General features: G+C 37.7%; 1 protein-coding gene across 1 annotated transcript in view; it reads left to right on the top strand.

Moving 5' to 3' along the window:
* SUGCT (succinyl-CoA:glutarate-CoA transferase) overlaps positions 1-16,015 on the top strand; it is a 684,446-nt gene that overhangs the window by 230,828 nt on the left and 437,603 nt on the right. The window contains exon 11 of the mRNA XM_065883542.1: positions 10,590-10,687. Within this exon, the coding sequence (XP_065739614.1) occupies positions 10,590-10,687 (98 nt within the window). The remainder of the gene's footprint in view (positions 1-10,589; positions 10,688-16,015) is intronic.

Below are 16,015 nucleotides of genomic sequence, written 5' to 3'. Positions count from 1 at the left end.
TAAAAAATACTTTGAGACAAAGGAAAATGGAAATACAACATACCAGAACTTATGGGTTGCAGTAAAAGCAGTTGTAAGAGGGAAATTCATAGCAATAGATGGCTACCTCAAGAAACAAGAAAAATCTCATATAAACAACCTATATTTACACCTCAAGGAACTAGAGGAAGAAGAACAAACAAAGCCCAAAGTTAGCAGAAAGAAGGAAATAACAAAGATCAGAGTGGAAATAAATGAAATAGAGACTAAGAAGACAATAGAAAAGATCAGTGAAACTGAGAGCTGGTTCTTTGAAAGGTAAACAAAATTGACAAACCTTTAGCTAGGTTCAAAAAAAAAGTCAGAAATGAAAGAGGAGGTGTCATAATTGATACCACAGAAATACAGAGGATTGCAAGGGACTATTATGGACAATTATATGCCAACAAATTGGACAACCTAGAAGAAATGAATGAATTCCTAGAAATGTACAACCTTCCAAGACTGAATTATGAAGAAATAGAAAATCTGAAGAGACTGATTACTAGTAAGGAGATTGAATTAGTAATCAGAAACCTCCTAACAAACAAAAGTATAGGACCAGATTGGTAAATTCTGCCAAACATTCAAAGAAGAATTAGTGCCAGTTGTTCTCAAACTCTTCCAAAAATAGAAGAGGAGGGAACACTTCCAGATTTATATTACAATGTCAGCATTACTGTGATACCAAACCCAGCAAGGACACCACAAGAAAAGAAAACTACAGGCCAATGTCCCTAATGAACACAGAGGTAAAAATTCTCAACAAAATATTAGCAAACGTAATTCAACAATACATTAAAAGGATCTTACACCATCATCAAGTGGGGTTTATTTCTGGGAGGCAAGGATGTTTCAACACACACAAATCCATCAATGTGATATATCATACTATTAGAATGAAAGAAAGGAATCATGATCATCTCAATAGGCATAGAAAAAGTATTTGACAAAATTCAACATTCATAATAAAAAACTCTTAGGTTAAGTATAGAAGGAACATATTTCAGCATAATAAAGGCCATATATGACAGGCCTACAGCTAACATCATGTTCCGTGGTGAAAGGTTGAAAGCTTTTCCTCTAAGATCAGGAAAAAGACAAGGATGCCCACTCTCACCAAAGTTATTCAACATAGAATTGGAAGTCCTAGCTAGAGCAATCAGGCAAGGAAAAGAAAGAAAAGTTATCAGAATTGGGAAGAAAGAAGTAAAATTACTTCTACTTGCAGATTACATGACTTTATAGTTAGAAAATCCTAAAGTTTCCACCAAAAATCTATTGGAACAGTAAATGAATTCAGCAAAGTTGCATGATATAAAAATCAATATACAAAAATCTGTTATGTTTCTGTACACTAATAACAAACTGTAAGAAATGGAAATTAAGAAAACAACCTCACAGTTGCACCAAAAAGAATAAAATACCTAGGGATAAATTTAGCCATGGAAGTGAGAGACCCATAGACTGAAAATTGTAAGAAATCGATGAAAGAAATTAAAGAAGACACAAATAAATGAAAAGATATTATGAAAAGATATTCTGTCCTCATGGATTGGAAGAATTAATACTGTTAAAATGTCAGTACTATCAAAAGCCATCTATAGATTCTGTGCAATCCCTATCAAAATTCCAGTGGCATTTTTTACAGAAATAGAACAATTATAAAATTTATATGGAACCACAAAAGACCCTAAATAGCCAAAGTAGTCTTGAGAAAGAAGAACAAGGAAGAACAGGGAGAAGGCATCATGCTTCTGGATTTCAAACTGTATTACAAAGCTATAGTAATCAAAACAGTATGGCATTAGCATAAAAACAGATACACAGATCAATGGGACAGAATAGAGAGCCTAAACTAAATTCACTCATATGTGGTCAGTTAATTTATGACAAAGGAGCCAAGAATATACAATGGGGAAAGGACAATCTCTTCCATAAATAGTGGTGGGAAATGGACAGTCATATGCAAATGAATTAAACTGGACCACTGTCTTACATCATATACAAAAATTAACTCAAAATAAAATAAAGTCTTCAATATAAGACCTGAAACCATAAAACCCTTAGACGAAAACATAGGTGGTAAGCTTCTTGACATCAGTCTTGGTGAAGATTTATTGGCAAAAGCAAAAATAAGTGGGACTACATCAAAGTAAAAAGATTCTGCACAGCAAGGGAAATCATTGACAAAATGAAAAGGCAACCTACTGAATGGCAGAAATTGTTTGTAAATCATATATCTGATTATAGGTTAATACCCAAAATAGGTAAAGAATTCATACAACTCAATAGCAAAAACCCACACAATCCAATTAAAAAATGGGCAGAAGTTCTGAATAGACAGTTTTCCAAAGAAGACATATAGATGGCTAACAGGTACATGAAAGATGCTCAGTGGGAGAGTGATAATAAATAAATAAACAAAACTCCAAAACGATCTATGGTAAGTGCCATGCAGAGAATTAAAATAGGCTACTATGTTAAAATAGTGGCTGGGTTGTCAGGGGAAAGTCTCTCTGAAGAAATAACATTAAGATGAGATCTGAGTGACATTCATAAAGCAATAGTGATAAGTTTTTTCAATATAAATATTAGCATAAAATGTTTGCCATGCTAATATAAATATAATACTCAAAATTCACAAAAAAGCCTAGAAGTATTCCATAATGCTAATACAGACCATATTTGGGTGGTAGGATAGAAGTGGGTTTTTCTTTCTACTTCTATGAAGTGGTAAAATACAAAAATATATTTAAGCTTTGTCCCCGATTTCTTACACAGAGTTCCTAAAACCCTCGAAATTTCCTGAATGATGGAAGTGTTTTTTGTTATTCACAACAAGCTCGTTTCAATCACACCTGAGTTTATGCTACTGAGGTGACTTAGGGTGGGGTCTCTAGATAGCCCCAGGATGGGTTGGTCACCAGGAAGACCAAGTAATTAGAGGGTTAGAAATTTTAGCCCCACCTACCAACCTCCAGTAAGGGGAGAGGGGACTGGAGTTTGAGCTCTATGAAAACCTTTGAACTATAAGATTCAGAGAGCTTCTGGTGAAGACAGCAAGGTGATGGGAGGGTAGTGGAGCATGGAAGCTCTGCACCCTCCCACCTCATACATTGCCCTGTGCATCTCTTCCATTTGGCTATTCCTGAGTTGTATCCTTTATAATAAACCAATAGTAGTAAGTAAAAAAAAAAAAAAAAAAGGTGCTCAATATCTCAAATCATCAGGGAAATGCAAATAAAAACCACAGTGAGATCTCACCTCACACCTGTCCAGAATGGCTATTATGAAAAAGACAAGAAACAACAAATGTTGGTGAGGATGTGGAGAAAAGGGAACCCTTGTGCACTGTGGGTGGGATTGTAAATTGATGTAGCCCCTGTGGAAAACAATATAGAGATTCCTCAAAAAGTTAAAAATAGAACTACCATACAATTCAGCAATTCCACTTAAAGGTATATATCTGAAGAAAATGAAAACACTTAACTTGAAAAGATACATGTACTCCTATGCTCACTGCAGCATTACGTATAATAGCCAAGATATGGAAGGAAAAAGATTTTTTTCTCTTCTTTCTTTTTCTTCTTCTTTTTCAAACCCCACAAGATATAATTAGGCCCAAATATAGTTATTCTACTACCAAATTTATTTACTTACCACAAGAAAATTAATTTTTCTCTTCAAATTAGTCTTTGTTTAATGAGTACCTTTCTGCAAAATTCATGTTTTAAGTTTTTAGCAATTGTCATGTTAAAAATACTGTTCCTGGGGACTTCCCTGATGCAGTGGTTAAGAATCCACCTGCCAATGCAGGAGACACAGGTTGGATCCCTGGTCCAGGAAGATCCCACATGCCGCGGAGCAACTAAGCCCATGTGCCACAACTACTGAGCCTGCACTCTAGAGCCCGCGAGCCACAGCTACTGAGCCCACGTGCCACAACTACTGAAGCCCACGGGCCTAGAGCCCGTGCTCCGCAACAAGAGAAGCCACCTAGATACAAGCCTTTTTGCCCAAGTAGGTAAAAGCAGCTTGCTACAGAACTCTAGCAATGCCATGCCACCATGATGAAGCACATCTATTTTACCAAAGGCTGGAGTGCAAAAACCATCTATAAAAGCCTTTATTGGGGTTTTCTCTTCTCTAAATGGAATGAGAAAGTTTAGCTCCCTTTTCCTTAAATCTCCTTCAGAAGGTCTAAGTAGAAACCGAAGAATATATTTCATTTGATATGGAGAACTGAGTTCCCTCTCATTAGTAGTACTAATCATTAACAGTTAATCATTTATTGAAAGTGAGGGACTTCCCTGGTGGCACAGTGGTTAAGAATCCACCTGCCCATGCAGAGGACGCGGGTTCGAGCCCTCGTCCGGGAAGATCCCACATGCCGCGGAGCAACCTAAGCCCATGTGCCACAACTACTGAGCCTGCACTCTAGAGCCTGTGAGCCATAACTGCTGAGCCCATGTGCCACAACTACTGAAGCCCGCGGGCCTAGAGCCCGTGCTCCACAACAAGAGAAGCCACCACAATGAGAAGCCCGGGCACCACAACAAAGAGTAGCCCCCGCTCGCTGCAACTAGGGAAAGCCCGCGTGCAACAATGAAGACCCAACACAGTCAAAAACAAAAAAAACAAAAAAACAAAAATGTTGTTCCTAAACAAGGCCTTAAATAAAGGCCCTGGGATTATTTAAAGTAATTTTATATTGAAGATATTCTCAATTTTTAGCATTGCTTGGACATTTTTTTCAATTTGATGTTTTTATTATTTATCCAGACTCTGGTCTTTTGTTTTTATTTAAGGCTTTAGTTTTCAGTTCACTTTTTAGAGTTCTAATCCCAGGCAAATAATCTAGTTTAAATGTGTGTGTGTGTGTGTGTATATATATATATATATATATATATATATATATATATATATATATATATATATAAGTTTATTTTTCTTACATGTAGAGAAAGGCCTTACCTGTTGAGGACTTTTTACTGGTTGGGAAAGGTTTCTTTTTCCTTGTACCATGAGCTTTCAGTTTTAATAAAGATGCCTGTGAATTCCTTAGAGGAACCTTATTTACTGCAGTTAACTTATTATGTACAAAAATTATTTATTGCTGTGCCTCTTTCGTATGAGAGGTTAACGAGCACAGCTAAAAACCACAGCAAAGGGGTGGGAAGTACCGCAGAGAAGGTGACAAATGGAGATAGTTCCGATTGCAGGAAGGGCTGGAACATCTGAGGTGGGAAAGAGGGGAGCTTTTATAATGGTGACTCTGAGTAAGTGTAGAGAAAATTGATTCAAACATTTGATCTGGGATCAAAGAACCTTTATTATGAACGGTCAATGTTAAAAATATAAAACATACGGAAGCTGTTGCCTGTGAAGTCATTTGCGTACTCTAGCTGCAGAGATGTAAAAGCCAGTTCATTGCTATAAACAAGGACAGATTTTCTTCCTGGGCCATATGTTTTGGAGTTTTCTCTCTCCAGAATCAGGGTGGGGAGGGGGTAGAAATTACTGGTTGACATATTCTTCACTGTTGAAAATAGCTGCACTGAATTCTTTTTATTTTTGATTCATTACTGCTGATCAATTTAAAACTTTTGAACTTCCTCATAAATATCCATAAGAACTTTTTTTGAAAAAGATTTTTATTTCAAAGCAGAATATTTGCCATCAGTTTTAGTACTAAAATATGACTTATTGTTATGGTGTGTTATGACACATTTTTTAAAAAGGAGACTAACAGAGGGCCTCGGAGAATGGCATACTTGACCTTGTTTTTCCCATATGTGAGTTAGGAATGATAATCCCTGTTATGAGCCATTAAGGCAATGTCTATAAAACTCTTTGAGATCCTCAGAAGAAAAGTTTTATGTGTATAGGATTTTACTGTTATCTACATCGTTTACTAGGCATCTTCAGCAAACGTTGCAATCTGATTTGAGTTTTTCACCTTCATAATTATACCCTTACATGTAAACTTGTCCTAAAAACCTTTTCTAAGGAAAAAAAAATCATCTTTTTCCTTATTTGATGCAAGGTTCTCCCCCTTCCCATATATAGTAAGCGAGCTTTTTCTAGGTACTTTTTATTCAGCTCTATCTATTACGGAGTGTATTATAGTTCAGGCTGGCCTTGTAGAAGTGGAGGACCCAAAGTTAGACAATGAGCGTATCAAAATTATTCTTTTGCCACGTAAAGTCCATCATGAAAGACAGGGCTGCTCTACCTCCTGGGGAGAAATGTGGCAGTATTGTTTGTGACGAATGAGTAGAATTTACTTACGCCCAATCTGTTTCCAAAAGAGAGTTTGATATACTGGTTGACTAATACCTTCGTTGGGAGGGGCCCTATTAGAATACTCTTACCGTCAGGGATCAGAGTGGCAGTAAGAGCTTTGGGTTCAAGGCTTGGGCTTCAGAAAATCTTCTTGCACATAAAGTGAACCTTGGCTTATAACAAACCCTATTTTATGTCCCTTAACATGATACGGAAGGGTAGGGAACATGAGCACATGTAAGCTATTCTAAGCTGATTGATGCCAACGCTAATGGGCATTCCTATTTGAAATACACTGACATCCTTTTAAAAGTCATATAGACTGAAAGTTTCTTTTATTGGAGGCAATATACATTGGTTCTCAACTTTAGCATGCATAGGAAACCTCCTTGAGCCCCTGTCCCAAAGATTTTGACTTAGTATGTGAGGTGGGGCACAGGAAACTTCAACTTTAACAGTCCCTATAGTTGATTTTAGAGCAGGTGGTCTGAGGACATTTGAATTCTAGGGCATTCTGTGAGTCTTGGAACCAGTCAGGTGATCTCTGGCAAAAGGCACTTAGTCTTTGCTAAGCATCAGTGCCCTCATGATGAAAGGAAGGTTATAATACATAACTATACTAATATATAACTTTTGGGGTTTTTTAAAAGTTAGATTAGATAAGTAAAACACTTAGTTCAGTCCTTGGCTCACAGCATGAACTTAATAAATGGTCTTTCTAGCAATTAGGTGTGGAGATTCTGTTTCTGGGTAAAATGGAGTAAGCACATTTCTCCCTGTCTGACCCACGGAACACAGTGATAAAACCTGTACAGAATGCATGGAACATCTGTATGAGGACTGTGAGAAGTAAGTAATAGCAGGAAAATCCGGAAGGAATACTAGAATTTGAAATACCTCTAAACTGGCAGTAAGTTTACCGGTTTTTCCCTCTGATTATTCCTTTACATGAACACAGCCTGAAACCTGGGAGTGGGCCCCAGGGAACAGAGCTGAGTTCCAGGAGATGCCCTTCATTCCTGGTGCGGGGAGCATAAAAATGGAGTCTAATGTCAGAGAGAGTGTGGACATCCTCCCTTTTTGTCCTCTCGTTTTCTCACCCCCCAGCCTCCAAGCAGTCCTGTAGCGGCAGCGGTGGGTGAGCAGCAGCCAGACTCCAAGGAAGGGGACCTTTCTTGTATCTGAGCTGTGATCCCAAAAGACAGGGCTGAGTCCTTGATGCTTTTTCCTCTGCCCTCCCACTAACTGGCCTCTGCCCTGGAAGTATGCTGGGGAGTAGGGTAACTAGAGGGGAGCTCTAGGGAACTGGAAAGAGGTTGCAGAGAGGGAAAAGCTTCAGAAAGGATCCATGAAGTTGTTTGTGAACTCCTGCGCTCACCCCTGAGCTGCATATGCATTGATCTGGTCCTAATCAGGACACCGACGATGTTGAGAACTATTAACAAATAGACAACTTCCCAGGTTGCAGCATGACCATTAAGTAGGGCACAGGTTCAAAAAGCAATTGCAAAGGTTTTGAAGACCGAACTGACAGTAGAACCAAAGCACATAGAAGGTGAGTTGGGACTTGCAGACTGAACTTAACCAGGTGAACTGCTTGCTAAAAACAATAACAACAGAAATTTTCTGTAGCATTTAAACAAGTCTCAGAGGTTCATAACATAATATTCAAAATGTCCAAGATACAATCCCAAATTACTCAGCATATGAAGAACCAGAACCTGCATGAGAAAAGACAATCAGTAAATGCCAATGCCAAGATGATTACAGATGTGGGAATTAACTCATGAAAACTTTAAAACAACCATTATAAAGATACTCCAACAAGCATCGCAGACACTTAAAATAAACAGAAAAGTAGAAATGTCCAGAAAAGAAATAGAAGATTTGAAGAAGAACCAAATGAACATTTTAGAACTGAAAAATACAACCACCAAATACAGGAACAAACACCTCACTGAATGAGCTCAGTAGCACAATGGAGGTGACAGAGGAAACAGTCAAGGAACTTGAAGATGGATAAATAGAAATTATTCAGTCTGAACATCAGAAAGGAAAAAAAGATAGTCCCCTCCCAAAAATGAAAGAAAGAACAGATACTCAGGGACCTGTGGGACAATAACAAAAAAATCTAATATTTATGTCATTGTAGTCCCAGAAGGAGAGAAGAGAACAGACTGAAAAAAATTGAAGCCATTGAAGAAACGATGGCTGAAAACTTCCCAAATTTGGTGAAAGATTAAAAACATACAGATTTAATAATTTCAGCAAACCCCAAATAAGATAAATCCAAATAAATCCATGCCCAAGTACATCAAAATATTACTGCTGAAAAGTAAAGACCAAGAGAAAGCATTTGAAATCACCCGGAGAGAACGACGTGTTGTTGATACATTTGGGGGAGCACTGACTCAATTGACTGCAGCTTTCCTGCCAGAAACGGCAGAACCCAGAGAGAAGAGGCACAACATGTTTAAAGGGCCGAAAGGAAAGAACCGTAACTGCAGAATTCTATATCCAATAGGAATATCCTTAAGGAATGAAAGTTAAGTAGATAACCTCCCCTACATTCTCCCTTCTTTCCCATTCTTTTTTGAACAAACATATGCTTTCGTATCTCTTTGGGGAGAAACAGTACCTACTTGGAATATTTCACATTTATTTAATGCTTAATATGTCAAGCACTTTCACTTACATTGTTTCATTTTGTCCCAGGCAGCATTCTCTTTCAAGCACCTAAAGCATGGTTATGACCACAGCTCTTGAAGCAGTCTCTCTAGAAACATTTTGAATGCTGGCATAGTTGAAGACAGAAGGATAATTACTTTACCCACTATTTAACACCAACTTTCAAAGAGAAAAGAGGTCCAATAAGTCATATTCGGAGAAGGAGACATGAGTGCACCCCAGTTACCATTGAGTGCAAACACTGAGTAGTTTTTTATGTAGCTTACACTGTATTCTGGGTGAGGCCACATTTATAAATTTAACATGTGATCTAGTGAAGGCACTTGCTTTTTCTTGAAATGACTTGTTCACTCTTGATGGGGGAGGGTGTGTTTTGATTCCTGGATAAGCCTTGAGGCCAATTCTTGGATCAGGTGTGGTGACAGGGAGGTTTCTAGAAAGGGCACTGTATATGGTGTCACTTTTTAAAATCTGAGAGAGTAATGCTGTCTTTATTATTCCTAAAGGAAATGAATAAGTGAAACATGTGAAAGAGAAATTACACCATTGAGATGCTCTCTTTACTTCAGGGAATCTTCTTCACTTCTCTCTCCTTTGTAAGATGATTAATGGATTGACTTTATTTAAACTGTGGGAAACAAATGAAACCATTAAGTGTTTATATTTAAGGCAAATACATTAATAGAGGTCGTGAAGCTTTCTGTAGGCCACATGGCCTGCCCCTAGCCCATAAACGCTCCTTCTGACTTTCCAACGCAAGTGCCAAACACTGCCTCCACACATTCCTTTTAAAACTTCTTTTCCATTCCAAATCCACTTGGTACTTTCATTATGGTCTTGTTAAAATTGCAAGATGTCCACTGGGACTTCCAGGATAGATTTTCTCTTTACTGAGGAGGAGCAAAAGAGGAAGTATATAAAAGCACTTCTATTTGTTATTCCTTCAGGGAGTCATAGTAAAGAAAAATAGGGACACTTCTATAGGAGGAGTATCTTTTAATTTGACATTGTTTTAACGGTAAGCATTTGGGGCAAGTGTGTATGCTTCCCCTTTATTTTAGCACCTTGTACAACATCCTGGATAGGACTACTGGGACAGATAATACTATTTTATTTACATGTGGAACAAATAAGTGAATGTACCTACAAGATATACGTTGATTATGAGCTTGATGTAAGTGCAGACTTGCACTTATGTTATTGGTTCTTAGAATTAGGTCAGTTTTACCCAATTTGTACCTCTATCTCTGTTTCCTCTAGATAAGACTTACTGTGGGAATCTGATAACTCTTTTCCTATATTCTCATAAACGGGTACAAGATATTACCGGCGGTCGGATAACTGCTTTTCGGTTTTCCTGTATGTAGGCGCATGCTTAAATGTAGTAAAAACTTCTTATAAATGAGAAAACCAGTCACCAGCATGACCCATCCTAACTGCATGATCCTTCCCTCCGTATATCCTTGTGTTAAGAAGTATAAAGACCAGCAAGGAATGGTCTTGAGGATGGAGTAGTAGGTCCTGAACACTAGTACCCACAGGCAGGTACACAAAAATTTTGTGAATTCCACTTTAAAATTCTTTTTCCCTTTTAGATCTTGAATTTGCCTGAACTGATTGATGATTCCAAGTATAGAACTAACCACCTTCGGGTACAGAATAGAAAAGAGCTTATTAAAATACTATCGACACGGTAAGCTTGGCTCTACTGTTTGTACCTTTAAGAATTAATATGTAATTAGCATTTATCTGGCATTTTATGGTGCTCTCTTTGGCTTATTTAGATTAACTTATAATTATCTTTCATTTTACAAAATTCGTTAGTGGAAATATATTTTAAAGCTGTGTTTTTCTTTGTTTGAAAGCGTTTGAAAGTATTTCACACGGGTTTCTAAGTATTGCATCGTAACAATGATACAAATAAGAACATCACAATAGCTTGCATTAGTTCCTTCTCTGTGGCATGTAAGTGTTTGGGTTTAGTCTATCATAAATACTAACAGTAATAATTCAACATCATTTTTTACAGTTACTGTATGAATCGCTCTACATACATGATCTCATTTAACCCTTATAATCATCCCGTGAGGGAAGTTCTATTATTTCCATTTTACAGATAAGGAAACTGAGATAAGGGAGGTTCAGTCAAGAGCTTGTTGGCTTTTCTGAGCCTCTCTGTGTGGTTTGTCATGTTGATGTTTTGAAAATGGCAGATTGAGTCATAAAGGATTAATGCTGACCAATTAGAGTATTTGATTTTCAAATTATTCCATTCATGTCAGGTTATACTTTTGTTAAAACCTGTATCAATTTTTCAAGTTTGCCTCAGAAAAAGTTAATAATTCTTATTCTTTCCTATCAGTTTCACTTTTGTTTACATCTAACTTCTCGATCTATAGGAATAGATAGCAGTTTTTGTGGATCTCAATGCCCATGTGAACTGTTCTTCAGTACGGAACATTTGCTCTCATCAAACCAATAAATTAAGGACTTTTGTTCAAATACAATATCTTGTCTTTTGAAAATCCCCTTGTGTTTCCATGTAGTATAGATATATCAAAGTTCTTAGACTCATAGATATCGAGAACAAACTGAGTACCAGTGGGGAGGTCAGGGAGGGACAATACAGGGGTAGGAGAGTGGGAGGTACAAACTATAGGGTGTAAGATAGGCTACAAGGATGTAGTGTACAACACGGGGAATATGGCCAATATTTTGTAATAACGAAGTGGAGTGTAACCTTTGAAAATTGTATTAAAAAACTAACAAACAAGCGAAAGTTCTTAGAAAAAAACTTCTGCTAATATTATGTTTATTCCTCTTCCCTTCTCCTTTGGGGACCTCTACATGAGTCTGCATTCATTACCTATTTGCTTTTTCCTGGATTTTAAGCACTTCTTCTCTATGCTGCCTGTATCTCCTTCAATCAATGGGGCCTCTGTGTGTGGGACTGATATGCAGAGAAGAGGGGAATGAGAATTGGTCTCCCCTTTCTTGGTCATTAGTTAAATAAAACTCAGATTCTACTGCAAAGCCGGAGAGCCCTCAGTCATTAACATTTCACCCCATGAGAATTGGCCCTTTATCTCTGCTTTTTGCCTCTTTGCCTCTCAAGCAGTTTTTGATTCATTTAATTCATTGATATGACTTTTTCCTTTCACACCACGGTTACCAAGTTTCAATAACAGGCACTTGTGAGAACCTTATCAAAAGCTCTTGGAGAGTCTAAATACATCACATCCATGCTGTGAGAAGAGTGGACTGAAGAAAAATACAAAAGCTAGGCAGATACGTGTCATCTTGTTATTGAGTTGCCAGCACTCTTCTAACTTTAAGAACCACAGAGTTAAATTATTGGTTTCCTGTGTCCTAAAACCTGTATTCCTTGCTAAATTCTGTTATAGAATTCTATTGTGGACAGACTTCTAGCAGCATCTGTAACAGTTTAATTTCAAATTTCTCTTTTTGGGGTGAATTAAACAACCTAACACCTTCTTCTTTCTCCTCTTATATACCCAGAAGTGGGAGTTTCAGCATTTTGGAACCCATAGGTTCTTACGTCTTTATTCAGACTTAAGGAATCAAACTTGTAAAGAAGAGACTAGAGGGTAGTCTTAAGAGAGGAAACTTGATAAGGGAGTGTTGCCTTCATCATCATCCTGCTGTTAAAACACAGACCACAGAGAGGCCCTTGGGTGCCCAGAGGCCAGGGTCCCTGCTCTCTTGGGCTGGTGTGTGGACGTGTTTTGGTGGTGTCTTGTGGGATGCAGTTCTACAGTCTCTTCCAGCTCAGGTCTCTTCTCCTCCGTGGTGGATCAAACAGTGATGACCAGGGAAGATTAGGATATTGATTCAGTCCCATCGATAACCTTATCATTTGTTTTTCTGAATAAATATCCCTGGATTCATTAGTACTGTTAAGTGTTGGGCTTTCAGAAGTCTCTGTGAATGTTGTAAAATGTCTCATTTTCATGATATGATTTTATGTTTTTCCAATATTCAAAATATTAATGGCTCTATATTAATTACATGATTAGATCTGGTCATTTTATTCTGACATCATGGCCTTCCACAGTCTGACATGACCTTTCCTTTCCACCTTTTCTCAATATAAAGGAATAATATAGGGAGGTGGGTCCAGAGGGAGAGAGTAGGGGGAGTTGGCAGGAAAATCATGCTGTAAAAGTTATAATAGAGTTTATTATAAAGGAGTTTCTGAAACTTGTGAAACAAAGGAAAGTTTTTGGCCATAAAATGAGTTAGCTTGTCAACAACTTCTGTTTTCTGTGTAACCTGATGATAGGTCTTTTTTTTTTTCTTCCAGTTTTATTGAGATATAATTGACATATAATGTTGCATTAGTTTAAGGCACACAAATAATGATTTGATATATGTATATATTCTGAAATGATTACCCTAGTAAGTTAACATCTGTCACCTCACAGTTACAAATCTTTTTCTTCCCTTGTAATGAGAACTTTTCAGATCTACTCTCTTAGCATCTGTCAAATATACAATACAGTAGTATTAACTATAGTCACCATGCTGCACATAACATCCTCAGGACCTATTTATTGTATAACTGCAAGTTTGTGCCTTTGGAGCACCTTCACCCATTCCCCCCCACCCTGAAGAGACATCTTGAAGGGAATACTCTACCTGGTAGAGTTCGAAGTTTTCCAGCAACTTAGAACCAGCAAAAACTTCCTTCCACACCTGAAGAGACCTAGGGACTCAAGAGTTTCACTGGAACATGCTTCTCATTTGTTCCTTCTCTTACTCATCTATTTAACACATATTTATTGACTACCTACTATGTGCCAGTGACTGTTTTGGGCACAAGGAAGATGGCTTCAAACACAAAACAAAACTAAACTCCCTGCCTGCCTGGACTTTCATTAGAGTAAACCTTGTAGACGTTCTAGGAGACTTTTCTTTAAGACCTCTTCCATAAAAACATGTGTTTTGGTATGCCTAAGAAGTTAGCTGTCCGTGTTTTTCATATAAACTTTTTGTAAATTTTGCCTTACGAAAGTATTGCAGCTACAGTCTGTGCCTGTTAATAACTTATTGTCTTTTTGTCTTTTCGTGAGCATATTACAGTGCACATGCTACAGTTTTCTGTGTGTGTGGCTTTCCTGTCATTTCTATAGGAAAGCATATTTTTGGTAACAGTAGCTACATTACCATGTGAATATACCATGTTTTTCCCTGTTGTCTGCTATTAAACATTACATCATAAAACTTCCCTTTAATGCTCATAGACACTTTCCTCAGCCTATATTTCTATTTTGGAAAATCTTTAAAATACATAAAAATGTAGAGGGGTTTGTGAGAGTGAATTTGCACTTCAGACAACTTTTAAAAAATCTCTAGTGATGATGGACTCATGGTGTTCCTTAAAAACAAAACAAAACAAAACGTCGCACCCCTTTCATCCAATTCGATATCCAAAAGTGAAAACAGAAGCATTTATGGATTTTTACAAAGTTTGCTCTCCTAAATACACATAAAGGCTCCCTCTTGTGTTTCAAAATCTTCCTTCCAAAGTATTTTTCCTAAGTTTTGATTAATTTCCTGAGTAATTTCCCGAAGTCACTTTCCTGCCCATGGCAAGCGTTCATTTAAGTGTTTTAGAATCAGGTGATTCTCTTTGCATTCTCCTCTGCAATTCACAGACTCTTTAGAAAGTGCCTCCCAGGAATGTGTGTCATTTACCTCGCTTTTCTGTCACTCTTGCTAAATTCAGTTTGATGCTGCTCCCTGAGAGTTGTCGGCCTCACTTGGAAAGGCAGCTGCATGTTTTTGTCATCAGCGGAGTTTTCCGTAGCCAGCACAAACACAATCCCTCTCCAGTGCTCTCAGGTGTTACTATTCCCCAACTGTGGCCATGAGCAAGTTTTTTTTTTTTTTTTTTTAAATTTAAAGGTGGAAGACTTTCCCTCGAACTTGCCATTTTATCCAGGGTGTTTCAGAAAGTCTGTTTACCCAGCTGCTAAGACCAAAAGCGAGGCAAAACTAAAGCACGTTAAAAGTCCCCAGCTAAAACACAGAAGAAAAGATAAAATCGAGACTAATGCAGGGTCTGTTACAACAAACCCCTCCTTTGCAAAGCTAAGGAGCAACAAACTCCTCAACCTGTGCTACCCACACACGGGACCAGCATTTTTGCAATAGTTCAGACCTCGCGGGAGAGACTAAAAATCATGATGTGTATTGATACTGAGAAGAGAAGGATTATGATGATTTATTAGTAGTTGGGGAGAAATAATAGGAAGACATGAAATGAGGATGAAGGAAAAGAGAAATAATAAGGAAAATAGAAATACAATTCATTTTATTCCTCCTGCTTCCTCTCTTCATCAGCGTTAATGGCCACTGACTGTGTGCCCTTGTCCTGCAGATACAGAGATGAAAGAAGAGGTGGCTCTTGGTCTAAGTAGGAAAACAAACAAGCAAAGCAATGAATTAAGTAGTGTGTGTGAAGTGCCACTATACACGTACACACAGGGTGGTGGGAGCCCAGAGAAGGGGCGACTACCTCAATCTGGGCAAGTCAGGGAAGGCTTTCCTGCAGACAGTGCCAGCTGAGGTGAGTCTTTTTTTTTTCCAGTTGAGATGAGTCTTAAAGGACAAATAAAATTAGGCAGGTGAGGAAAAACTGATAGTTCACATCAAAGGAGGAAATATCAAACTGAGTGTAATTTTATACGGAGGAAAAAATAAATCATAGAAGAAAAAAAAGTAGCTTGGAGAGAAACTGATGACAACTTTTAAATTGCTTTTTGAAAAATGCTACACATGCTACACATGTTAGGGAAGCGTATGTCAGTATAGTCCTAGTGAAGGCATTCCTAAACTGTTGGTTACCCTAAGTTGTCATAAATAAAACTAACAGTGTGAGACAAATTTACCTTTTAAAGTACTGTGGCATCTATGTTCATCAGGATATTGGTCTATAATTTTCTTGTGATATCTTTGTCTGGTTTTGGTATCAGGGTGATGGTGGCCTCGTAGAATG

The sequence above is a fragment of the Phocoena phocoena genome, chromosome 9, assembly GCF_963924675.1.
Source record: "Phocoena phocoena chromosome 9, mPhoPho1.1, whole genome shotgun sequence".
NCBI lineage: Eukaryota > Metazoa > Chordata > Mammalia > Artiodactyla > Phocoenidae > Phocoena > Phocoena phocoena.
The sequence above is the reverse complement of the archived record's forward strand: the minus strand, read 5'-3'. Positions and strand labels throughout refer to the sequence as shown.